This window comes from Vidua macroura, chromosome 4 (genome assembly GCF_024509145.1).
Source record: "Vidua macroura isolate BioBank_ID:100142 chromosome 4, ASM2450914v1, whole genome shotgun sequence".
NCBI lineage: Eukaryota > Metazoa > Chordata > Aves > Passeriformes > Viduidae > Vidua > Vidua macroura.
The window spans coordinates 2,194,598-2,220,043 of NC_071574.1; the positions used below are offsets into that span (position 1 = coordinate 2,194,598).

At 46.5% G+C, this 25,446-nt stretch overlaps 1 protein-coding gene across 1 annotated transcript in view; it reads right to left on the reverse strand.

Annotated features, from left to right (window-relative positions):
• Nucleotides 1-25,446, reverse strand: part of FRAS1 (Fraser extracellular matrix complex subunit 1) — a 105,287-nt gene that overhangs the window by 47,018 nt on the left and 32,823 nt on the right. Inside the window, exons 4-19 of the mRNA XM_053975540.1 lie at nt 25,091-25,183; nt 23,753-23,912; nt 23,090-23,223; nt 20,531-20,614; nt 19,817-19,918; nt 19,528-19,719; nt 16,227-16,316; nt 15,277-15,424; nt 13,304-13,447; nt 12,857-12,991; nt 7,962-8,105; nt 6,485-6,625; nt 5,932-6,072; nt 5,005-5,178; nt 3,349-3,489; nt 1,921-2,064 (exon numbers count right to left, since the gene is read on the reverse strand). Coding sequence (XP_053831515.1) covers nt 1,921-2,064; nt 3,349-3,489; nt 5,005-5,178; nt 5,932-6,072; nt 6,485-6,625; nt 7,962-8,105; nt 12,857-12,991; nt 13,304-13,447; nt 15,277-15,424; nt 16,227-16,316; nt 19,528-19,719; nt 19,817-19,918; nt 20,531-20,614; nt 23,090-23,223; nt 23,753-23,912; nt 25,091-25,183 — 2,167 coding nt within the window. The remainder of the gene's footprint in view (nt 1-1,920; nt 2,065-3,348; nt 3,490-5,004; nt 5,179-5,931; nt 6,073-6,484; nt 6,626-7,961; nt 8,106-12,856; nt 12,992-13,303; nt 13,448-15,276; nt 15,425-16,226; nt 16,317-19,527; nt 19,720-19,816; nt 19,919-20,530; nt 20,615-23,089; nt 23,224-23,752; nt 23,913-25,090; nt 25,184-25,446) is intronic.

A 25,446-nucleotide genomic window follows, 5' to 3' on the forward strand; every position in this document is an offset into this window, starting at 1 on the left:
TTGAGGACATTTTATCTTTCTTCTGCTTAAATGTGAAGTGCTTATTTGATTAACTGCTGAAAACAAGACCTTTTTTTTTTCCTATTAACAAGGCAAATGTTCCAATCCTCATTCAGGTAACATGCACAATAACATCATTAATTCCCAGGCAATGGTTTGGAGTGACAGTTGCTTTTCTCCAGCCTCTGTGAAAGATTTCCCCCTCCAGGTCCATAAAGTATGGCAGGTGACTGTGATGCACAGCAGGCCCTATAAGCCATAACACAATTCTGCCTGCAGGGTCGGGAATTAAAGATAAATGGGAAGATAATTGTAAAAATATATTGCTTTGGGAGGCGAAGGAAAAAAGCTTTGTTAGATTCTGATGCAAATCATATCTTATGAGAGTGTCAGGAGTTTTAATGTTCTCTTTTATGGGACAGCTGCTCTTTAACTGATAATTAATAACTTGCAAGGGCAAATTCAGCATTTCAATCAGAGCTGAATGAGAAGAACGAGTGAAACTTAACAACCTGGATGTGGAGCTCTTTACCTCCAGGAGAACTGGCCACAAACATGCTTTGCTTAAACACCACACATAAATTTAGCACAAAGAGCAACACGCTTCAGACTGCAGATCTGGGGCCAAAGCACAACTTTTTTGTCAAGGTGAAAAACCTCAGTTATGTTCCTCTGCAAGACTTCTAACAGCTTCAGTGGGACAAAGAAACATCTGGACACTGAGAGTTCCCATGCCACGAAGAATGCCCTCCACACTGCTTCCAGCTCCTGTGAGATTCCAGTTCCTGTGGCAGCTCCCTGATCACTGGGATTTGGGAGCAGGAGAACTGGTCCGTGACACCAAGCAAAGGGATAATCAAAGAATAAACCCTCCTCAGAAAGAGTCCTGACTGGTGATAAATGGTACTAAGGTTTTCCCAACACAATTCACAGGGGAAGGCCACTTTTCCACGGCACTTCTTTCACAGGAAGCACAATGCAAATTAATGGGGAAGTAAGGTGGAAGAAATACAGGGCACAGAGCTCTGAGGTGCCAGGACATTACTAAGTACCACTGTATCCCCTGCAATTGTACAGGACAGAGACACCTCTTTACACTGAAATGCTGAATTATTTCCAGTTTGTACTTATCTGACTCTATCTTGATTCCCCAACCCGAATTCCTAAGGAGCTGTACAGTACTTTCAGGATATTTTCCTACTCCTCACACACTTTCTTTCCCCGCTCTTTTTGTCTCTGCAGACAAAACAATCACTGTTGTTTAAAAGGGAGATGAAGAAATGCTTCATAGAATTAAGCTGTGGAGAGCAAAGAAACAAGTCTTTCATTAAAGAACGTCCAGGACATAGATGTTTAGCAAAGAAAAGGCTCTGTGAAGGGAAATCATATTAAACTGAGAACAATAGACTCTCGATGGATATATTTATTACTTCTAATGCATTTTTCCCTTTTCTTAGGATTCCTTATCTCATTTGGAACTGTTCAGCCTGGATTAAGCCTCACACACCGTAGCTTTTTTTGATAAAGAAAAAAAAAAATGGCTTGATAAAGCTCAGAAATAGTTGGAGCAGTTCCCAGGATATGTTTATACGTGTCTGTGTGATGGATTAAAAGCGATTTTTCTTTTTAAACAGATAAATGCAATCAGTGGTTTCAGATGATGGGCTTAAGTGCAGGCACTGAGCACCCACACAGCACAACCCCCATCCAGAAATCCTATCACCTCCCAAAAATGCACACAGCAACGCTTGCTGTGCCAGCTTTTCTTTAGGGCCCCATAAACTACTTCTCTGGATCCCCAATTCTACCCTAGCTCCTCTTCCTGAAGCTCTGAGCAGGACCCAAGCAGCATTCCTGGCAGTGTGAAGCAGCAGTTCAATGGCACAGTCAGCTCATCCCCCAGCAGCTCCCCTTACTCACCCACACAGTAGCCCACCAGGTTGAGGTACTGCTCCTCCCTGCAGCCTGTCCTGCACTTCCCACCATCCAGAGTGGCATGGGGGTGGCAGGTTGAGCATTCCCAAGCAGAGGGGCCGTGGCATGTCTTGCAGGATGGATGGCAGGCTGAGGGAGAAAATCAACACTCCTGGTTATGCTCCCGGCGCACACTCTCCCCTCCCTCCCCAAAAAAACAGCTCCCACCATCATCTACTCCTACAAAACATGGGCAGAAGATGGTCTAATGGCACCAGGGACTGGGGGGTTGTGGTTTGGAAGGCTCTTACATACTCATTTTGAAGAAACAAGATGAGGAATGGGTTGCCAGTTTAAGAAATGTGATTTGTTCCCTGCATTAATCAAGGTATAGATCTAGACACAAAAGAGACAGAGAGATTTGCCCTGTTATTCCTCCCTCCAGCATATGCTTGTGCATATAAAAAACCAGAGTGGGATGCACAGGGGAGATAAATTAAACTTCTCTTGGGACTGTATGAACACCATTTTGGAGCTTGATATGCATGAGAGGAAAACTGGGGAATGGTTTCTCCAGCAAGCCCTCCCAAACGGAAACCTCTGAAGCAGGAATGCCCTGCCAGCTCATTAGCCACTTCTGTCTGCCAAAACTCAACAAAGACATGGCAGAGAAAGTGGCTTAAGAGAGCTCAAAAATATTTCATGGGCTGCTTTTGTATCCTTTCAGCTTTAATGACAGATGTCTGATTCCCATGCTGCAGATCTGAGGGAGATAAAAATACTACAGCTACCAGTCAGGAAAAAAAAATTCTTAAAAACTACTTTCAAAGCTCTTTAGGAATAAAAGGACACAGCTTGCAAGATGCCACTTTCCTGACACTGAAATTTTGTTTCTAAGACATTTTTATAAGCCTGAAACCACGTAAAGCAGCACTCAGCAGTTACCTCAGCTCTAAGGTGGCAGTGCACACCTCAGAACTGATGAATCTTTACAACGGCCTGCCAAATAAATCTATTTATAGAGTTGTTCCTTGGCTGAATAAATTGAATAAATAGAGCAATGGACTTTTTAGGAAAGGTTTTTCTCTCTAAATCTGAGGCTTTTCCTAATAAAAGCATTTTATTTCTCAGCACTGTCCATTAAAGAGTTTTTTTTCCACAGCACACAAGCTAGGAACACCATCCTGAAATTAAGCACAGAATATCTTCAGGGAAACGGTGCCAAGGAGCAAAACTGAGCGTAATTTATGATTCCAAGTGCCCATTTCTCTCCCATTAGGAGGAGATTCCATTCCCTGAAATTGGACTATCCTATTCTCCCCTGATAATACTTAAACAGCTCCATAGAAATCAGACAGCATCTCTAATTACACTGAGAAATGCACCCCGGGGCATGGAATGAGATGCAGCGGGGCAAGCTGCAGGTGCACTCACGGGAGCAGTGGTCCCTGTGGCTGAAGAGCCCCTGGGGACACGAGGGGAGGCACCTGCCCTCCAGCAGCACGTGAGGAGCCGGGCAAGCCGTGCAGTCCTGGGAAGAATTCCCCACGCAGCCTGCACAGGAGGAGTGGCACTCTGCAGCAAAGGGGAAGACAACAACACACAGAAAGCCACATTAATTCTGGCTTATTTCGCTCGTTACTGCCTCAAAACGTGGCCAGATTGCTTTCTTCTCAAGGATGACAGGAAGGTATTTTTCCTTTAGAGGATCCTCTGCTTGTGAGAGGTAGGAAGGAGTGCAAAGTAGAGAGCAGTTCCTGGAGATAAGGAGCAAGCAGAGACAGCTGCATGGTTAATATTTCTTTGTACCCACGCAGTTCATTACTGAAATGCAAAGCTGCCCAGCACCATGTGATGCTGCTGTCCTCCCTGGAAGAGCTCTGGGGTTCTGCAAACTTACCAGCTGCTGAAGTCACCTTCTGGCATCACCCTGCAGTTACTCCAGGCAGGAGTCACTGCACAGTTATCATCATCCATTCTGGAGCAAACACCCACAGAGGTGGACTGGCCACCTGAAACGAACGCTCATCACAAGGATGGCCCAGCAAGAAGGAGGAGTGCAGTTAAAAACTGCACTTCCTTCCTGGCACTGGCCCTAAACCAAACCATCTTCAGCTAAGCCATCTGATTAAGTAAACACATAAACTCACTAGCCAAAAACCTCATACTTATTGGAGTGGCTGGAGGCCACAGGTTCCACTGTGTGAGTTGAACGCAGACCTCTGGACTCTGGGGAGATAAGACACAGGGCTGGACAGAGGAAATGGAATGAAATAAAGTAATTTAGACAACTACACATAGCTGGCAGCCAGGGAGATCTTTAAGGTCCCTTCCAACCCAGGCCATTCTATGACTCTACAAAACCAGCATTTTGCCCTACATAAAAATGTGCTTCTTTTCTGTACAATGTCGTGGGTTTGCTTTTCAAAGCACCGGCTATAAAATAAAAATAACTGGATTTTAAATTATGTCCACTTTTAAAAGATAGTTTTTTTCCCAACAGGAAGAAATAGCCACCAGTAGTGTGGTTAACATTGTTATTACTACTATTTTACTCCAGTCACCATCTCTCTGACTGGTAGGAAACCACATATATTCAAACATCACAGTGCCCACTTTTCCAAGCTCTAGCCTTCATGGAACTGCTTCCTAGTTGGTATTTCAGGAGCAGGGATGGCAGGTGTGCTGCAGGGCATGTAGCAGAAGAGCTTCCTCAAAAGAAAAGACTGCTGTGGGATGTCTTGACCTGCTCCAAGGGCTAAGAAGGAGAAAGCTCAGTCTTTTTTGAAAAGGATTTAAAGGTTGATCCTGCTTCAAAGTATGTCAGTGCTAAAAATCACGTACTCAGCTTCAATGGGAAGGAGCTGAGCTTGAACACAGGCATTTAAAAACAAAGTACCTGAGTCTTTCAGCCATGAGTCTTACGTAGATTACGTTTTCCCTCAAAAGCACTAGGATATGCCATTTTGAAAGTTACAGAGTTCAAACACTCATGGCAGTCACGAGGCAAGCACAAGGCTGCACAAATCAAATGTGGTACAAGCTCCCCCCAAACACCCAAAACCCAGGGCTCTGAACAGCTCATCTCACCTCTGCAGACTCCTGTGCTATCCACATGGAAATGGGGTGGGCAGAAGGGGAGGCAAAGGCCATGGAGAGCTCCTTCCCCGGGCGGGTGAGGCTGCAGGACATCCTCGGGCGCCCGGCACCGCAGGCACTGCGCAGCCCCCGGGCCAGCACAGGAGCGGCAGGACGGGTGGCAACCTGGGCACAGGGGGAGAGAGCCATCAGAGCCACAGCTTTCCCAGGGAGAAGGACAAGGGACAGCTTTCTAGAGACCCAACAGCATCTGGTCCTGCTCTCTACAAAAGAGCAGGGATTTTAGAAAAATTCTTTGACATCGTTCCTCCCGCCCCCAAGGAGCGGCTCTTTTCCCGAGTAAAGCTGGTGAACAAATAAAAAACTGCAGCCCTGTGCCACAGGCAGCCAATTCTCCTTTAATTTCTGGAGCTGCAACAGTGAGCTCAATCTCATTAGGAGGGACAGCAAGAAATGACAGAAGAAAAGCCCTTTGTGTGAAGGGCTCGCACGAAGCAGAAATTTACCTTTCTAATTTTCGCTTTTCCCACTGCTGCAAAGATGACCTCAGTCTTTGCAAATCTGCCAGATGTGTGTGGAATTTCATACCATGAATATGTGGAATTTCATATGAGGTATATGTGGAATTTCATACTAGGTGTATGTGGAATTTCACCCACCTCTTAACTCGTGCTGAGAAAAACCTGGGAGCAGTGTACATTTATTTCATCAGTGTGCACAGAGAAGGACAAAAAAAGTCCCAGAAATCATGAAATCCTGGAGGTGTGAAAGTATGAGGGAAACTTCACTTTTTCTCAAAGCAGAAAACAATCAGCAGGAAAGGCAGGAATTAAGCATTGACTGGTTCAGCATAGGATAAAGGAAAAACAACACCTGGTTTACAGCAGCTGGGGAAGTTATCCCAAGCAGGGAGCTTACCCTTGCAGATGTTGTGATCCTGGTAAAAGCCCTCTCCGCAGCTCTCCAGGCACTGGCCCTGGCGCAGTGCCAGAGGGAAGGAACAGGAGGTGCAGTGAGTGGCCAGAGGTCCCTCGCACGTGGAGCACGAAGCGTGACAAGCTGATAGAGAAACAGAGCACACAGAGCTGAACCATCCCATTTTTACTCCTTCAGAGTGGTGCTGCTGACTACAGCCTTCTCCAGCTGTAGAAAACTCCCAGCTGGAATGAGACTCAGCTAGGTGAACTAATGAGTGCAGAAGTGCCCATGTATTAATAAGTACTACCAGTAATAACTCCCGCTCACACGATGTTTTGAATGTGTAGCTCAGCATGTTTGGCAAGGAAAAGAGGTCATTTGAAACAATCCATCACAAGTGAACCAAAGAACACAACAATTAAAAAAATCCCTGTCCCCCCCCTCCCATTTCTGTGCTCTCAAAACTCCCTCCCCACATCTGGGGAAGAGCAGACAACACGAGGAGGGTGCCCTGAGAGCCTAGGAAAGGCTCATGCAAAAAACCCCCTCTTACCTGTGCACCTTCCGCTGCCGCTCGGGAAATGTCCGTGTGGGCACTGAGGGAGGCACTTCCCCTCGTGCAGCAGCTTCCCTGCAGCACAGCTCACACACCTGGCTGCCTCTGGAGAGCACCTCTCACAGAACTGGCCACAAGCTGCCATGAGAACAGCTCATTAATGACAGGCACTCAATTAGGGAAGAACAGCAGAGCCATCAACCTCTCCCCTTGAATGGAAACCACCCCATAAATTTTTACACAGCAGTGTACAGCAAGCAGCAGCTACCAGACTGTTCAGGAAGGAAGGGGGGAAAAGGAGATTTCAAAGAATGGTTATCTCCCCCCTCCCCCTTTTCTTCTAAGTGGGAAAATGAAGCTAAAATCAAGCATGATAATTTTTCTTATCAATTCTGGTGGTGCATATTATCCCAAGCAATCAGCTCTGAGCTGAACTGACCTGTTGTCCAAGAGCACCATGGAACTCTGGCTTCCCTAAGGCAATATGCTGCTGGATATTTAGAAGAGTCAAGCATTTTGCTTAACCAATTTCTGTTTCTTTTCACTAGACAAAGCAGCTCTCCAGCTGGGTATCAAAATGCATGTTTTTTGCTAGGAGGTGAAAGGTCTGACTCTCAGAGGTTTCAAGGAACAGCTATGGGGTTTCGAGAAACCACTGGCAGTAAAAATTCCAAACTTAAGTTAAATTTCCTTTTCAGCTTAAATTATTTTCAGCTATTAGATTTCAAGCCTGCACACTTAAAACATAGGTGAATAAAGCTGCCTGGTCCAGACACTGACCAAAATGAAGGGGAACGTGGTCATCCAGCATAAGCACAAATAGCAACAATTTTGCCACCGGGTTCCAGCTTTTAAGCTCTCTCTAGCGAGCTGTGGCCCAGACACACCTGTGTGAGCTGCACACCTGAAGCCCAACAAGCCCTGACTGACCATGGATAGTCCTCCCAAGCAGCTAGAGGTGGCTGCCAACAGCAATCCAGGTTAGACTGGAATGCATGTGGTGAGATTCCTTATTTGAGATTTTTTTTTTCCCCCTTCCGGATCTGTTTGACTTAGGTCTTTTAATTCCCTCTAGCCACCTCTTCTCCCTTTTTCCCAGCAAACCTTGCCAGTTCCCAAGGCACATCTGCTGTGCAGGTATTATAATACTGTGATGCTGAATTATAATTAAATTTACAGAAACCTGCTGGCAAAGGCCATTTTTTCTTTCCGCAGACAAATGGATTTGTCAAGCCCTCAGAAACAGCCCAGCTTTTCAAGCTGCTCGGCGAGGAAAAAACCCTCAAACCTTTCAGCATCTGATTAGTGTAAATGAATTAATAATCTCACAAACAAACAGCAGCTTCCCTCATTCCCTATGAATGCTCAGGGTGCAGCTGGCTTGTCAGACATGAATCAAGTCCCAGCTGCTGCACGGCGAAATGAAATATTGATTCCTGCTCTTGTGCAGAGCATTCCTCTCACAGGTATTTACCAGTGCAGACGCCATCCCTTGGGTAGAACCCCTGGCCACAGCTGGCCAGGCAGAGCCCAGCTTGGAGCACGTGGGATGGGTCCTTGCAGGACAGGCAGTGGTTCTCAGCAGCTCCCCAGCATGAGGAGCAGGACTCGTGACAGGCTGCAGGGGAGAAAAGTGTAGGATTAGCCAACAAGCCGCTTCCAACCAGCTCTCGACAGCAAAGGGGCTGCACCGCTGCGCTTCTTCGCAGCTTTGCTCAGGCTTTCACTGCTACAGAAGATGAAAAATAACAAACACAACCCGCTGCTGCTCTTAGGTTGGAATCTTTCATCCAAGCCATGCCGGCAGGACAAATTCCAGCTGTGTTTTGCATGTGGAATGTGGCAGCAGCACAGACCAGAGCAGTTACTGTAGTTACTGTAGCTGTTATCAGCCCAGGAGGAGTGTTGGGAACACTGTAAAGTCCCTGGAGCAAAAAGGGAACTAGGAAGAAATCCCATCACAGGCTACTTAAAACCCATATCCTGCTGACAGTAACCCAGCTCCAGGCACAAACACAGAACTGTGCTGCAGGGCTGCAATCGAGGTTTGGCAGAACGAAAAAAAAGCCAGGCTGCTTCTAGAAACAACTCCTCTTGTCCTTCCAGGTGCAGAAGGAACTGACTTATTAGGAACCCTCACATGCTCAGCCTGAGTAATTCCTGGGGAAAATATGGGACACAGACTCCTATCAAATCCTGTGCTACCAGCGTTGCAGGAACGGTGCAAATTACAGTTCTTGTAGCTGTCAAGGGTTTTGTTTTTTTTTTGTTTTTTTTTTTTTTTTCAATTACACCCAAATAAGTTCCAAAGATGTTCTTCAGCTCATTATTTCACAATAAGGCAGGTATATGCTTGTGCTCCCAGTCTGTGGCAGGTGGGAGAAAAGGGAACTTCTTGTTGTTTGCCCTGCCAACAAGTCTGAAGTTGCAGCCACCCAAGAAAAACTCATCTGTGAGCAGCATCAGAGCAATGCAGGAACCTGCAGGCACAGCAGCAGCTCATCCACAGAACTGACAGCACATTATACATGAGTCATATGGCACAGAGGGCCATAACACCCCATCCCAGGAGACTTCCCTGCTGCCCAAGGCAGGGAAGAGCTATCAGCTCCATCTCACACGCAGGGAACTGAACAGCTGGGGTTAGAACAGGGAGTGTTCAGGGGGCATGACACAGGACATTGGAGCTCATGCCCAGTACATGGTCCTTGGGCATTCTGGATGCTCCTTCTCCACACTTCCACCTTGGTCTGTTTTCCCTTTTTTTGTCTTGATTAGCTGTTTGCTCTCCCCCTTCTCACCCTCCTGTGTGTTCTTTCCCTCCACCTCTTTTCCAGTCGTTCCAGAATGCTGTGGCTCCTCTGGTTGCTGAACACCCCAATGTGAGAGGTGTCTCAAAAGGACCCTGCCTGGGCATCCTCTAGTGGATAGGATCTTCCCCTCACAATCCCAACACAACAAACACCAACCATCCCATCCCAAGGGAGAGCTTCTGCACAGTTTCCTGCTCCAGTCAATAATTTCCCTTGCTGATAAAAAAAACCTGCATCTCATTCCAGCTTGGATGATTTCTCAGGGCATGTCTACACTCAAAAGTTAACGGCAGAGTATGAGTTCATGCTGTAAATTTCTAAGCAGTGAAATGTCCTCGCTTCACCTTCCAGACCTGACTGTGTTGCTCCTCTCTGAGCTCACTCTAACTTTCAACGTGTTTTTGAAAGAGAGGGTGCCAGGACTCGGATCCTTTAATTGCAGACTTCCCACAGCACAGCTGGGACCCCTGCCTGTTCACCTGCCTCAGTATGTCAGCACATCTGAACATTCCCAGCCATTTGCAAAGTTCTCAATTCCTCCCTAGAGGTGCAGCTCCTTTCCAAGAGACGCTTTTCCTGCTGGCAGCCTGACTGTGTTTTTAAACAGCTACCAGTTGGCTCTTGCTGGCCCTTGGCAAAGCCCTGTGAGGGGATGAGGCCCTGGCACAGGCTGCCCAGAGAAGCTGTGGCTGCCCCATCCCTGGAAGTGTTTAAGACCAGATTGGATGGAGCTCAGAGCAACCTGGGATAGTGGAAAGTGTCTGCAGCAGAGGAGTTGGAACACAATAATCTTTACAGTCTCTTCCAACTCAAACCATTCTGTGATTCCCTGATTCTGTGATTACACACCCTGACTCCAGAATCCCTGGCTCTTCAGCACTGGATCATTGCCAGGCTCAGCAGCTGCTCCTCACCCAAACAGCCAGTCACCAGCTCCACAGAAAGAACAGGGGGAAAATGGAAGCATTCCATGAGCCACTGTCAGCTCAAACATCTTTGCCTGCAGCAACCAAGTGGCTGTGTGAAAATAAATCAACAGAAGTGACTGCACGGCCAGGAAGCTGACTCCACCCCCCGTGGCTATTTCCAGTTGGGATTTGTAGGGGCTCTTTTGCAGCTCACCAAACTTCTGCAAACACCTGAAACCCTCCCAGGTCTGACCACAGCAGGAGGACAATGCCAGTGGTATCCCAGTAAAAACACAGAAGGCACTGCTGGGCTTTGGGGTCCCATGGATCTGTGCCACCTCTGCCCTGCACTCTTCCCTGGGAGCTGGGCAAGCTCAGCTCAGCTGTGCTCAGCCCTGGATCCTGGAGGATCCTCCACAGCCCAGGGACAGCAGGGAAAAGCAACACGTAGGGAGCAGGAATCCAAGTGCTTTGCTCCAGAGCGAGCCCCATCTGTTTAGTGTCAAGTTACACACTTCAACATTCGCATTTTGGGAGATGAAAGCAGGAACACTCCAGTTCTGCCTGGGCTTTTGAATAATCCTGAACACATAAATAATTTAGTTAGAAAAATGCAGTGAGAGCATTGAACACTGCAAGTCCTTCGAGCCCTTCCATTCTACCACACAGACATAGTTTATTTTTGCTTCCCTTTGCTTTGCCTTTGGTGGGGGAGTTCTGTTTCTGCCAAGGGAGAGCCCACCACTCTGCCTGACACAAACTCAACCATGAACTTTAAATCCACTGCTACATAACTGAACTTATTACCTTTTATTCTCACTTTTACTTTCTCTTAATGGTTTAAATTCTTCACAAAAGCAAGTGGAGGGATGGGGGCAGGAAACAACCCTGGTGTAGGATTCAAATAGGGCAGAGATCAAACAACTGTAATCAAAAATTCAAAAGAGACTCAATTAAACCAGCTGTTGTAAAACAGGAACAAAAGGAAAGGCTAATTCACTGTGCTTTTCCACAATGCAGACAACAGTGTTCCAACAAGAGGGTAGAGCAAGAAACCTGGTATTAAGTCTCTTTCAAGTCCAAAGCAAATTCCTCAAGAGGGAGTTTACTGGAACTACAGCAATTAACACAGTCTAGTTCATCCTTTCTGTGATTTTGGAACATGCTTATTGTAGATGTTAAAACCATTATGAGGAAAATCTTTTGGAGCAGTCTGAGGCCCGTCTCGACAATCTGATCAGAGATTTGCAGAAATAAAAGAGGATACAAGGAAAAGAGTGAATGGCCATGAATTACGGACCGCATCTGGCACGTAAGACTTTCTCTACTGGTTTGACTTTATGCAGAAAATGCAGCCAGGCAGAACTAAAGCAAATTGGTTTAATTCCCTTGAGGAAAGAGGAACAAATTTTCCCAGCAACATTCAGCCACAAGCATGCGTGACTGCAAATTTGGATGGAGTGCACAATCAGTAATCTACAAACCAGCAATAAAACGAAACATTAGCCTTTCCCTACCCCTTCAGCAGTGCACGGGCACTGCCAATTAAAACACCACGAGCAGGTGGAAAGGAAATGATAAAATAAAACCAAATGAAGTAGAAGATTATTTGATACTTAAGCCTACAAATTCTTTTTGGACTGGGTCTCTCTTGTCTGTTTATACATCCGCAATGGTGCCCTGGGCTGTAGCGGCCGCTGGAGGACAGAGGTTTTTCAGACTTTCAAAACCTGAAACAAGTGGTCAGCTCTTTAAGGGAAGCCACTTCAGAAAAGGAAGCTGGACTTACCATCTAAAGTGCTTTGCCCTGAAATGTGCCAAAAGCCCTCAGCCTGTATTGAATTCTGAGCAGGAGGGTTAGTTCCAAAGAAATTAAAGTGATGGCTCAGAAGTTAAGTGCTTGTTCCACCCCTCTGCTGAATCAGAGCTGCAGAAATAACTAGAAGCCTTCTAAAAAGGCCAACATTAAGATGAGAAAAATGTTAATCTTAGAGAAAACAATTAAATTGCCATGATGAAAAAGCAGCTGCTTTACAGTTTGGGAAGAGTTTAAAGGGGAAGCTCATAAAAGCACTGTCATAGTTCCATCCAAGAGAAAGCTAACTTTCCAATCTTACTCTCAGTCTTTCCAACTGCTAAGATAAAGGATTTAGACACATCTCAGTGTTTTACAGAATTACCAATTTACTTTGTAAAAATGCTTCCTGAGAGCAGCGAGCTCAGTGCACTTCCAGGAAGAGCGCACAGTATGGATCGAATGAATGGCAAAACAAAGCAGGAAACTTCCCCAGAAAATATTTCCTGAGTCCTATCAACCCCTCACCCCTCCGAGCAATTTCCTGTACACCTCAAAGTACCATATGCTGAAAGGTCTGGCATGAGCAGGCAGTCTGCACTGAAGTCCAAGAATCGCACAACAGAACTGATCCACTGAGGAACAGTCACGAATATTTCCCCAAGCAGTGATCAGTGTTATCCTGTATGACTTGGTTCCTCTGTTAGCTCACTCCTTCCTTTACTCTAGGGTGAACATTAACACCTATGCCAACAGCAGATGCCTCAAGAGAGAGGGTTCTCACAGCCCAGGTAAAGTTCTGCCTGCTGCTTTGCCATCACAGAGGACTGCAGCCCCTTTTGCTTCGAGGTACCTGTGCAGAGGAGCTGATCCTGGACGTAGCCCTCCCCACAGGAAGGCACACACTGCCCGTCCTTCAGCAGCAGGGGTGCCTGGCACGAGGAGCACTCAAATCCGTTGGTGCAGGCTGAGCAGGTTTCATTGCAGGCTTCCAGGAGAAAGAAGAGAGAAGAAAAATCAATCCCAAATCTGTGATGCAGAAAGACCACCCACCCCCCCCCCCCCCCGCCAACTCTGACAAAATGAGACGACTTTGCCTCATTTTATCTCAAGAGTTCAAGAATTTGTATCTGCTTCTGCCTGAAACCTCCCAAAGTCTCAGGGTTACAACACAGCACGTGCCTGGATGCTTTTCCAGCCAAAGCCCGGCAATCTCTTTAGGATGACCCCATGGGATCCCACAGCCAAAAGTACAGCATGCAGCAGAGAAGGAGGGGGTCTAACCCCTTGCAGAACTTACCTAAGCAAGCCCCCCCATGCTGGTAGAAGCCCCGTTCACACATCTCCACGCAGCGCCCGTCCTGCAGCCGCTTCCTGGGGTCCCGGCAGGAGTCACAGTGATCAGAGGCCTGGGAGCAGCTCACACAGTCTGGGTGGCACTCACCTGCCACAGGGGCAACACACAGAGCAGCGTTGGCAGCCAGGAAGGGGCAAAACAAAGCCACTCCGAAACCAAAGTGAAATTCACCATTTGTTTCCCTGGGTGGTGCAAGGTGTGTTAGCTTTGGAGTGGGTTTTTACATACTAGATTATATCAAAGAGGCGAAATGTTTTATTGCTCTATTCAGTAGGTGAGAAGCCATTATATAGACTCAGATTTTCAAGGCAATTGATTAAAAGGGGTAGTCACTGTCCATGTGTTTTCTCAGCAGTGAAAATTTTAAGTCACCAGGAATCAACGGCCCGAAGCAACCTGAATTTGAGATTCCTAAAGCCAAACCCTGCAGTAAGTCACGACTCTGTGCCCATGCCAGGTCAGAGCACAGCTGGCAGACTGCTCCCCCTCCAGAAAAACCTTGATGCCACAGCACCACAGAAGGACTTCCTGGCCACAGGTACATGGAGAGATACAGAACAGAACAATTTTTCTCTAGCTACAAAAAAAAAGCCTCTCTGCTCCCAGCCAAGTGTTCTCAGTGAGGCCCCGAGCTGAAAGTTCCCAATGAGAGGGAATATTTGCTGGTTTTAACATAAATACAGCAATGCCCAGGGTATTTTTTGCTTTCCCCTGGCTGAAAAGGAGTGGGTTCTCTATGCCAGCTTCCCCCCAGCACATCTCTGAGAAGCAGCAATCAATTTTTGCTGGCTTTATGGAAGCAGATGCAGCAGGGGCTGGTGTTCTGGGCTCACAGATCGAACTGCTGCAGGCTGCACTTTGCATTTGTTTCTCATCCCCCACCACTGCAAGACAGAAAAAAAACACAGAGGGAAAAGAGCAGGTTTGGGTAAGTTACCATTCAGGACACAGAAGTGCAGGCTTGGCTCTAGATGTCCAATTCCATGACTCCAAAGCCTGGACTTTCCAAAATGCTACCATGGTGGAAGCTAAATGATCACTGTTTCAAGGATAACCAGCAGACAGAGGCAATTCTTGATAAGGAGAAGGGAGAGGTGCTGAGAATACTGTATCATCTATCCCTTCCTCAGCAGTCTGTGCACATGCTGTTCCCTCTCAAAAATCCAGGACAATTCCATCAGAACTTTCCAAACCCTGCTTTCCTCACTTTTCTTTCTGCAGTGCTTTGCATTTCCATTTGCATGCAGCAAATAACAAGCTTTAAAACAAGAAGATGGCAAATGTGCCCAGGCACTCCAGCACAATTAAACTATGAAGCTATTTTCTTTTTTACTGAGATAAAGCATTAACTGGAGCACCCTGATAAAACCAAAGTTATGTGACTGCAACAAGAAGAGCTACCAAAAAGAACGAGCAACCCACAGCTAAAGCCTCCCAACCACAAAATGTAAATCCAGGGGAATGACAATATGCTGGAGAAAAAGGAATTTATAGGCAAAGTTACCATATAAGCCAAGGCTATGCTAGTCTTTCCAAACAATTATTAACTGGCAGCCATTCAGCCTCAGGTGAGCTTGTGGTATTAACAGTGTATGCACATTCCTTCTTCTTCCCACTCCCAAGAAATAATCAGAAGCCCATAAACTTCAAAACTCACGCTAGGATTCAGAAAGAAGCAGTGGAAGAAAAAAAGGAAAAACACTTGTAAAACACCAACCCTGAGGAGAAACTCTTAGGCCAAATGAAAGCTGTCATTTAAACCAGGGGAAGTCACTGGGAGCCTCAAACTTATCTAAGAACTAAATTGTAGGGCAACGAGTTAATCAGCAACTGAAAACCGGGGACGAGATAAGATTGGTGCAGGGGGAGCGAAGGCTGCAGGGATTCCAGAAGAAGGCAAGGGTCTGGCTCAGTACCTGGCTGGCAGCGTGGGCAGCAGCCCCCCTTGGCCTCCCGAGGCCGGCTGCCCGGCGGGCAGGGCGGGCAGGAGCGCTGGAAGCAGGTCACCGCCGCGTCCCGGCACTCGCATTCCCGGCACGGCCCTTCTGCCCAGGTCTGCCCGTTCTGCAGGAGAAACACGGCTTCAGAAAGCCTCGGCACCGAGCGGGTTTGCCAGAGAGGAGATCTCCGGGTGAAACGGCACAGAAGAGACACAGCAGGCATTTTAAATGCTCGCAAAGCTTTCCTGCTAGTTCCTCTCTCGGAAAGCACCAACTGGAAAAAAACTCACACCTCAGCGTTTTACCTCACCTGGGGCAGAGAAAGGGATCTGAGCAAAGAAAGGCTCAGCATCTAAAAAAATAGCCCCACACAATATTAAATTTCCCATTTCCCACGTGTGTTGGCAAAGAGCAGCTATCAGCTCCAGCCCTCATGTGTGAGGGCAATGACAAGTCCACTACTGGAATATTTAAACCGAGATAATCAGTGTTCCCTTTCTCTTTAACTTCAGAGGGAAGTTCCTTGAAAATATTGATAATGGGCTCCTGTTGCAGTAAAGATTAGAATCAGTGGGATACATTGGCAGAAAGCTACACACTGCCCCAGCTCTGTAGCTTCTATTTGATGGGATTAAAATCAACTATCTTTATGAAATGTGCAGGAAACCTCTGAGTAGGAATATTAAATATTAAAGGGAAATGATTGAGCTGCACAGAGGAGACCAAGGGAAACTGAAGTTCTGCAGCAGATGCACACAAGTGTTTCTGCAAACTGCAAAAGCAATCTGCAGACTATATTAATGGATTATTTTTCTGCCACACTTGCAAATAATATCCTGCTCAGAACCAGAGGGGGAGAGCCGCCCCCTGCAAACCTTTGTGAGCAGAACTCACTATTCCCTGCTGCAAAGTACAAGGATACTCACAGCTTTGGCATGTTCTTTGTAAACACAGTCACTATGGCTGGACATACATTCAGGACAGCACTTCCCCTCTAAGTGAATTAATTCTTCACCCTGTGAAGAAGAGAAAGGTTGCAGCAATTCCAACGGAATCAACGTCGCCAAAACCACTGTGGAATGCCGAGGCAGAACAGCTCTTGCCCTGGAATGCAATCTCCAATATCTAATTTCACCCTATCTTCTCCCTATCCCAATTCATCTCTGTAGGTATAGTTTGGAAAACGTGCTTGGCAAATGTTGCAGCTGCAGAACAAACCTCAGGAAAGGCCTCGGAATTCAGCGATAAAGCCATTACCTCATCCCCAAATCCCGCAGAGAAATACTCCCCCTTTTTACCGTGGCTCACTAGGATTTCACCGGACCAACCTCAGGACTTCAAGGCACAGAGGCTTACCTTCATTTTCAATGTTCTACTTATACTTCCCCAAGAGAATTTCAAAGCACATGCTCTATTTATCCCAGATGGAAAAAGCCTGTTCTTTGTCACAACTGTACAGCTCCGCAGATTCCATTTAAATAACTTCAGTTTGAAGATAAGAATTTAGCAGCAGGAGAAAGGAATAAAGTGCCCCAATTCACCACAACTCTTTGTGCCCAAGTGGAAGCTGAATATTTACGAAAAAAAGAGAGATTTTTTTTTCCTAGGGAACCAGGACACAGCTCACAAGAAACAGCTTCGGTTTCCAAGATTACCAGTAAGTTTTTCTCATTTATGCCAATCGGGTGTCTGTTGCAGGATAATTTTCCCTGTGCCATACTGGCACACTCAATTCCTGTGAGGGACACAGAGAGGGTAGCAGCAGCACTGGTCATTGTTAGGGTCACCAAGGGAGAGCACCTAAGCCAGGCCACACTCTGGCATCCCTGGTGCATTCCTGAGCAGGGGAACAGAGAAGGAACCACCTGGTTCCTAGTCACTGAGGACCACACACGGCCTAAATCTCTCCCTGCTGCTTTCTATACATTTCTGCTCTTCAATTACTCCAAAATGCCTTTGGCAAGGTTTGGATCTCATATCACTGCTGTGTACTGTAAACTCTGCCATCCCCACCCACATCCATAAACACAGGCTATAGGAAAACTGGGAGCAGCTATCCATGGAACACGGCTTGCCTAGCCCCCAAAAAATGCAGCCACGCTGCTCTGCCAAGGCTCAGAAAAGGGAGAGGCTGTGGGAGATAACTTGTGGCTTTGCTGCAGAGAGATTGATCACATTCCAGGTGGAGAACATGCTCGCAGCCTGCTGAAAATGGCTTTTTGAGGATTAGGTCAGAATCACCACGGACATTTTGCTGGATGAGTTTGTTTGAAAGGGTTTGGAGCTAAACCTCTTGCAGTTCCTATCTGTGGCCTCATTACACTTCCAGTAGGAGGATGTGACTAGGAAATTAATAGTGCCTTATGAAGAGAGAAAATCCAAGCGCTCACATCGGTTCTGATTTATTGAGGCAGGTGCCTAAGTAAACAGACTGCAACCTCAGAAGGAAAATACAGAGGAAAAAGAAAACATGGCATTTGCTTTCTGAGTAAATGTTTTCTTGTAATTAATTAATGCACACCTTGCACTGCTGAGACAAACTAGGACTGAACATGACTTGAGGGGTTTTGAACCCCACACGTTAACATCTCCAGCTATTGTTCTGGAAGACACCCCTGGCTTTTCTGAATAGTGGATTTTTTTTTTTTTTTTTTTGTCAGTACCCAAGATGTGAGCATGAATATTAACTAATCTTCCCCACTGAGCCATGACAGCACGCCATCATCATTAGTGTAAATGATCCAATTTACAGCCAGGAGCACGCAGGCAGCTCGCTCAAACAGCTGCAAGTGCACGAGATTTTATGGCAACCACGACTTTTCATCCAGCAAAATCTCTCTGTGCAAGTTTCAGGTCAGGTGATCAGCACCACAGCAGGGGTGACTTTGGGTCCCACACTCTGGGCATTTTGGCTGTTTCAAGGGCAAAGCCACAGGTGAACGTCCACTTTTATGCCTTGATGCACCCTTTTGTGAACCATTTGGGAGTGCACGTGTGGATTTTCACTCCTTTGAACACGCATTAAAACAAGCTAATCCAGTGAAACCATTAGGTCTGGGTTTTGGCAGGACCTCAGACACACCACAAGGCTGCTGCTGCTGCTGCTCAAGATTTAGCACACACAGGTAGGGTCGCCAGAAAAGCATCACCACTGAGGCAGAAAACGCAGGAGGCCACAATTCTTTCCCTTTTCCTCAGTGACACTGTGGAGTAGTAAGTACAAAACAGGTAAGAGCCCACCTGTTGGAAGAGATCATAGAATCACAGTAAGGCTTGGGTTGGAAGGGACAAGTGGCCTTGAACACTTCCAGGCATGGGGCAGCCACAGCTTCTGTGGGCAACCACCCTCACAGGGAAGAATTTGTTCCCAATATTCAATTTAAACCTACTTTCTGTCAGTGTGAAGCCATTCCCTCTTATCGTGTCACTCCAGACCCTTGTAAAAAGTCTCTCCATCTTTCTTGGAGCCCCTCAGGTACTGGAAGGCCACAATTAGGTTACCCCAAAGCCTTCTCTTCTCCAGGATGACCAATCCCCTCAGCCCGTGCAGTGACAAACAACACAGAAGTCTTATCCCACTGCAAAAAAAAGCCAATTCCAAGCATATTTGTACGTGTGTGAGTGAAGCATTCAACCCTATCTAATGCATTTTGCACATCCACTGCAGAGCAAATACAACATAACCTGGCAGAGGGGGTATTGGAGTTTTGGAGTAAACAGCACTGGGAATAAAATACCTTGCCAGCCCCACTTCCATGCTGAGAGTGACATGGAAAAAATGAAGAAAAGTAGAACACTGACTTCCATATCCAGCTACCTCACTGAAGGCCACTGTAGCATGCAGAATGAGGATAAAAGGAACATTTCTTAGGCTTTTAACCATCTCTGACCTGCACATTTTCCCCATGTTCAGCTCCTGGTAAGTCCAGTCATCATCACTGAATCCTCTGTGTGTCCGACCCTCCACTACAGCAGGCAGACACAGCAGGGGAGGGAATCCACGTTAAATTAGTCACTGGTTCACACTGGTTTGCTTCCCAATGGAAGCCAACTGCGCAGACTTGCACGGGAAATTCCAGGTTTCCACTCCTTCCCTGCGAAATGTTTTTGAGGGGATCGCACAAAACAAGGGCCGGTTCTTCGAGTGCCTCAAATCAAGAAAAACTAAAAAGGGAGGGGAAAAAAAAAAAAAGCAAACCCAAGACTTGAGAAGAAAGCCTTTCTCACCTTGGCACACTCCACTTTGGCACACTCAGCTCCCTGGCAGGTGACTTGCCCCTCCTGGCACATGCAGAAGTCACAGCGGGTGCTGTTCCACATCTCTCCGTGGTACCTGACGGTGCCACCGTCCAAGCAGCTCCCTTTGGAAGACACACACTCCTCACAGCACTTCCCGGGGCGCTGCACCTTGCTCTGCCCCTAAAAACAGCACCCAGCAGTGAGCAGGGCTCTCTGAAGCCCCTGGCACAGCAGAAGGTGCAGCTGGGCTGTCAGAGGTGGGTGATTTTTGCAGTACCTCCTCACAGGTGACAGAGCCACAGGTCTCCCTCAGACACCTGACTTCCCCCCTCTGACACGCACACGTAGTGCAGGCATTTTTTTGCCACTGCTCCCCGTGCTGTTGAAAAAGAACATGGATAGAGCTGTTAAACACTCCTGGAAAACAACCTGAGCTGCTTATGGAATATGATGGCTCCTTCTGCATGTCTGTATCAGATAACAAACTTTCCTTAAAAAATGCTGATCTCTACATGCTCAGCAAACAGGAAGAAGAGGGGCTGAGGTCTAGATGACACTGTGGGTGTGTATTTCTCAGTAATTGCAAGCTAGTGGCGGTTGGGGAGGCCTGAACTACTATTATTAGCCAAAAGAAATCATTGATAGAAAATCCCACATACATACATTCATTAAATAATGCACTCAGTTAATTCCAGATGACGCAATGAAAGCTATAAATACTTTGACCACCAGTGCTATCTGCTTTCCTCCTTCAAATTGAGTGTGGAAACAAAGTGTCCCATCTGCTTTGCCCAGCAAACTTCCTTTCTGCTGGCCAGCAAATTCTTATCATGTCCTGATTTCTTTCAGCTCTCCTGCCTTTCCAGAAGGGAAAAAAAGCAGCATTTGTAGTAAGCTATCAGTGCTGGCAGAAAGTCAGATGCTGGGGAGAAGGGAAAGAGAGATGTGCCAAAAATTGGGAGTGGTTTTGGTGTGGTTTGTCACAAGTCACCTGGAACGTTCTTCCTGACACCGAGCAGGGCTTGGGGACACATTCTGGGCAGCATTTTCCAGGAGGCAGAACCATGACTTCCTCCTAAACAGAAGGCAGAGACAAGGAGAAGAAAGCATGAACAGTTAACATCAGTGCTTGGAATTCCAGGCATTTAGCATCCATGGGATAACCAACCCTCTGCCACTCAGGGCTTCGTTTTGGCCCAAAAAGCAGCACAGGAGCAGAGTAAAAGGCTTGAAAGATGTTTTCTCCACCTCATTTTCTGGGCTTATTTATATGGCAGCTGAGGTCTGAATACATGGAGAGATGCAGATAAATTCATACACATGGCACGAAGTGCTTATATTCAGGCATATACAGGTATACAGAGGAAAAAATAATTATACAGCTATGCAGGGAAGCACAATAAAGCAGGAGATGGATGAGAGAAGTTCTCTCCTGGAATTGCCACATTTTGAGGTTTTGAAGGTGTGATTTACACTCACCACCTCTCAGGCATCTGCACTGTTTTAGTTAAATCCGTCCATACTGTGTGTGCAGATGCTAAATTATGCTTAAAACTGGATTTTTCCAATTTCAGTTTTTTTGCGATGGATTTAAATCACGTTGGAAAAGGCTGACACTTCACACCAATATTACTTTTCCTGCATCCCTCAACTCCAACCATCCAAAACCTGGGTAATTCCACTGCTCCCAGTCCATGTACATCCAACAGTTGGGAATAACACTGTTCATCAGTCAAACCCTGAGCTTCCAAAGACGGAGTGGAAGACTTTGCACAAAAGTTACCAAGAAAAATTTCCCAGCAGAGTTAAAAGACCTTTTTTGTGTATTTTGGTGGCACGCAACAGGAATTTTTGGCATTCCTCTCCCTCAGCACCTAGAGAAGAGCAAAGTTATCAGAAATATGGAAGATGAGAGTTTAATCCTGGGAGAATTTTTGTCTTAGCTTTTGATGGAGTGGAGAACAAAGGAAGGGACAGAGATAAAGGCCCATGCAAGAAAATGTTAGGTTTGATTGAGGTCAGAACAGGTTCCTTGCACATCCTGCTAATGTCCCTTCCACTGGGAAATGTCCTTGGTAGGAAATGCCTGGAACACCATCAGAACTGGCTTTCTGCTGCATTAACTTGGATGCTGCCAGCCAATTACTCTCAAATACATCATAGCAACAACAGAGTCACTCCTGATTCCATAAATTAGATCCTAGTGATGAACTGATTAAACATTAGTGCAATGGCTCAGCAGCTAACGCCAGTCCACTTGGAGTGGGAAAGGAGGGATCTAAAGCAGGCAGAAATTCATTTTAATGCAGAGTACATAGTAAACGAATACTAATGGAATATCTCAGGACAAAGCAAAACACAACACACACACACACACAAACAGGTGGGGTTTATCTATCAAAAAAAAAAAAAAAAAAAAAGTGTTAATTGTCCAAACATCTGGTCCAGTAACAGAAAGCTGGCAAAGCATCAACAGAGAAAAAGGTTTGTGAGTAGTACTGCTTTTGATCTTGTCACTGAAGAGTTCTCAGTCAGGGAACTTCTGGATTCATCACTGGATTTATTAAAAATCGTTGGAAAATGGCAGTCCCTAAAACATAAAGTCAAGGTCAGAGACAAGGATTTCCAGGGAGACAGTTCCAGGCATGCTGCTGCAAAAGCCCCATGAAAAAGATCCAAAGAGCACAGTCACACCCATCAACACTTTCAATATCATTCCAGAATAATTCCAAACAATTCCAAAAATTGAGTGTTTTGCCTGGAGTCTGGAGTACTGTGAACAGTTTGCTGCCTTTACGAACCCTGTGCAGAGTCTTGTAGGGTTTTGGCTGTGTTGATCCCTGCATAAATGCTAAAAACTCATCACTTGTCCACAGCAAAGACCTTGGAGACAGCAGTGTCCCTGTTCTCCTTAATGGACTAAAACCATGAGCTTGCCTAGCTCCTCTTCCCAGTTTTTGCTGTTTTCTAAACACAAACACACAGAAGGAACACTGCTCTGAAACTTTTCTTTCAGCTCAAGTTGCCTTGTATTTCTGAAGGCAAAAGTGGAATTTCATCCACAGCTGACTACTCTCAAATGCATTTCTAGAGTTCCTGTACGAAAGAAAAAAACAGTAACAAGACCTGCAAATCAAACTTTCCAGCTGCAAATCAAACACCGAAATCTGTGAAGATAAACCCCATTGTAAATCTTGTGTTTTCATTCCTTCACCCATTCCTTCAACAGAAATAAAAACATTTCCTGATGAACTCCAGATCATTTTTTTGAGTACAAAACAACAAATTTCTTTAGACAGAATTTTTGCCTGATTAACTAGCAAAGGGATGATAAAAATAAAATGCTGGGGAAAGAAGGTATTAGGGAAGAGACACACAGGCCTCACCATCACTCCACACCATTTCTGCAGGTCAAATATCTCTTTTCCAAATCACCCACTCGTCACCCAGAAGCTTTGCTTGCTAATTTGTTCCCCAGCATGAGAGATGCACACTGCCCACGGAAAAGGAGGTGTTGAGGAACACTCCCAGAAGGCTGGAGGGTCCTGACCTGGCTGCAGAGCAGAGGCTGGCAGGAAGCTGTGGAGCACTGAGTTGCACCATCCCTGCAGACACACCTGGAGCACCGACCCAGGCTCCAGCCCTCGCCGTCCTGGAACGTGTGGCCATCGAAGGAGCAAGGCTCTAAGGGATGGGAAAACAAGGGGGAGGTTTCTTTTCCAATGCCCCTTAATCCCTTTCTGCCACCCACAGTTAAAACACAGCTCTTGTGCATCTCGGAATTCAAAACTGCAGTTTGCCAAAGCAGGTTAAGAGGGTAACAATTCCCCCAGTTTCCAAGGGGCTTGTGAATTAAAAGCTCTGGATGCACTTCTCCCACTGGGACTCTACAAGAAAAAGCACCCTACAGCTGAAGAAGCATTTCTGGAACTTGCAGTCCAAGTGCATAGGAAATACCTGAGGTTTATTTCCCAATTTTAATCTCCAAAATGAGGACATATTAAGCATATCTGCTCACTGCTTAAAGCTTGCCCCCACCTCTTGGCCCATGGGTGAAGCCATTAAAAATACAAATATGGCAGCAGGACAGAAGGGGAATTATGCTTGCCTCCAATGTCTTCCCAACAAAACTGAACGAGAACATTAAAGCCTTCCAGATTTGGGGCTGAAAGGAGTTTCTGAGCTCAGATCAATGGAAGCAGACAGTACTCACCACCACGGCCCACACATCTGGGACAGCAGGAGCCCTGGGCAGTGTCCTGCAGCTCCCCTTGTCCACAGGTGAGGGCTGGGCAGGTCCTGGGGCTGCAGGTCACCTTCCCGTGGGCACAGGAGCACCGGACACATCCCGAGCTGGCCCACTGCGTGCCGTGCTGCACACAACACAGCCAAGGGCACAGAAAGCACAGTGAGGCCTGGAAATAAGCCTTGTCCCTTTTCAAGTTCCTCCTCTCTCAAGGATAAGGCTTGGCACTGATAAAAAGCGGCTTTCTGACCACGTGACAGCAGAATTGGGATGTTAAACAGCATTGTAGGTACAAGTATGTCCATATCCTTCTTGTGGGGATGCCTACCCAAAGAGCAGGCTCGAAAAGAGCCAAAAGACAAAAGCTGCAGCAGGAGAACAGCACAGGAAAATGCAGAAATAGCACAAGAAGAAATGTAATGTATTATGATAAAACATAGCGCCACCAAATCACAGGCACAAAGAAACATGAGAAGAGGATGGGTGTGCTACCCTTCCTGTTCCAGTTTTTGTTTAGCTTGTGACAGCTTCATGCTGGCCATGCCTCATGCTGGAACAGAGGGTTACAACACCCATCTCAGGTGTGGAGAGCACAGCCCTCCAATTATCACAGCCCTGCAAATACGTCTGGGCATTTTAGCATATTTCTTGAGATTTGGAGCTGACTTGCCTCTTGTCAAACAGAAAAGTCTGTAAGAGACCACACATAGGACTTGAATGTGCTGTTAAGCCATTTTTCTGCATTTGCCAGTTGCTTGACATGATGCATTAACTACTACCCATGAATCTTGATTTTTTTTTTTCTTATGTCCAGACACTTATTCTGATTGTTTTGGCCTTTCAGCCCCACTAGGTGAAACCACATCCCAGAACTGGCTTCTTGACTAATTCAGGATTACAGAGCACGGAACCCAGGTCGCAGAGCAGCAATCAATCTCCGGCAGCATAGGTGGCTGCTGAGAGAAAAGCCTTCTCTGGGCACAGCTAATATGTCAAGCTCACTGTGCCTGGCTTCCCTTCTGATGTTACTGCACTGTCTCAGCCATCCACAGAAACAGCAAAGGGAAGGAACAAGTGGGGAAATTTCTCCCATTAAGCCACGCGGGGACACACAACTGCTCAGCAACTGCAAACCCTGCTGACCAAACTCCTGCTAAATTCCACTATCTGGCAGTGTCAGGATATAAATGCAATGATCCATCCTTCCCCTGCACACCAGCTCAGCAGCCTCCGCTGGCTGAAACAAACAGGGAGCCAAGAACAGGTAAGGATGGTCCCTGCTGAGGAACTGGACAGAGCACTCACGCTGTGGATCTGTCCTTCGTGCTGGCAAAATCCTTCGGCTCGGGAGGCACACTCAGGGCAGCACTTGTTGGAGGCTATTTGGAGCACTTCTCCCTAAAAAGAGACAGGATTCCAATAAAGAGCTGACATCAAACAGGGACATCAAAATGAAAGTAAAGCCACGAAGCCTGGCTGGACCTAGTGCTCTCAGTTCAGAAAGGAGAGGTTTCAAGTGAAATACAGAATGCTGCTACACCACACGCCCCTGCTGAGAGGTGGCACAGCACTTTGTGTGTTTGACATTTTGCCCTCAAAATAACAGCAGAATTTACACCCCCAAGAGCCCTGTTGAGAATTCTTCAGCTCAACCAGTTTTC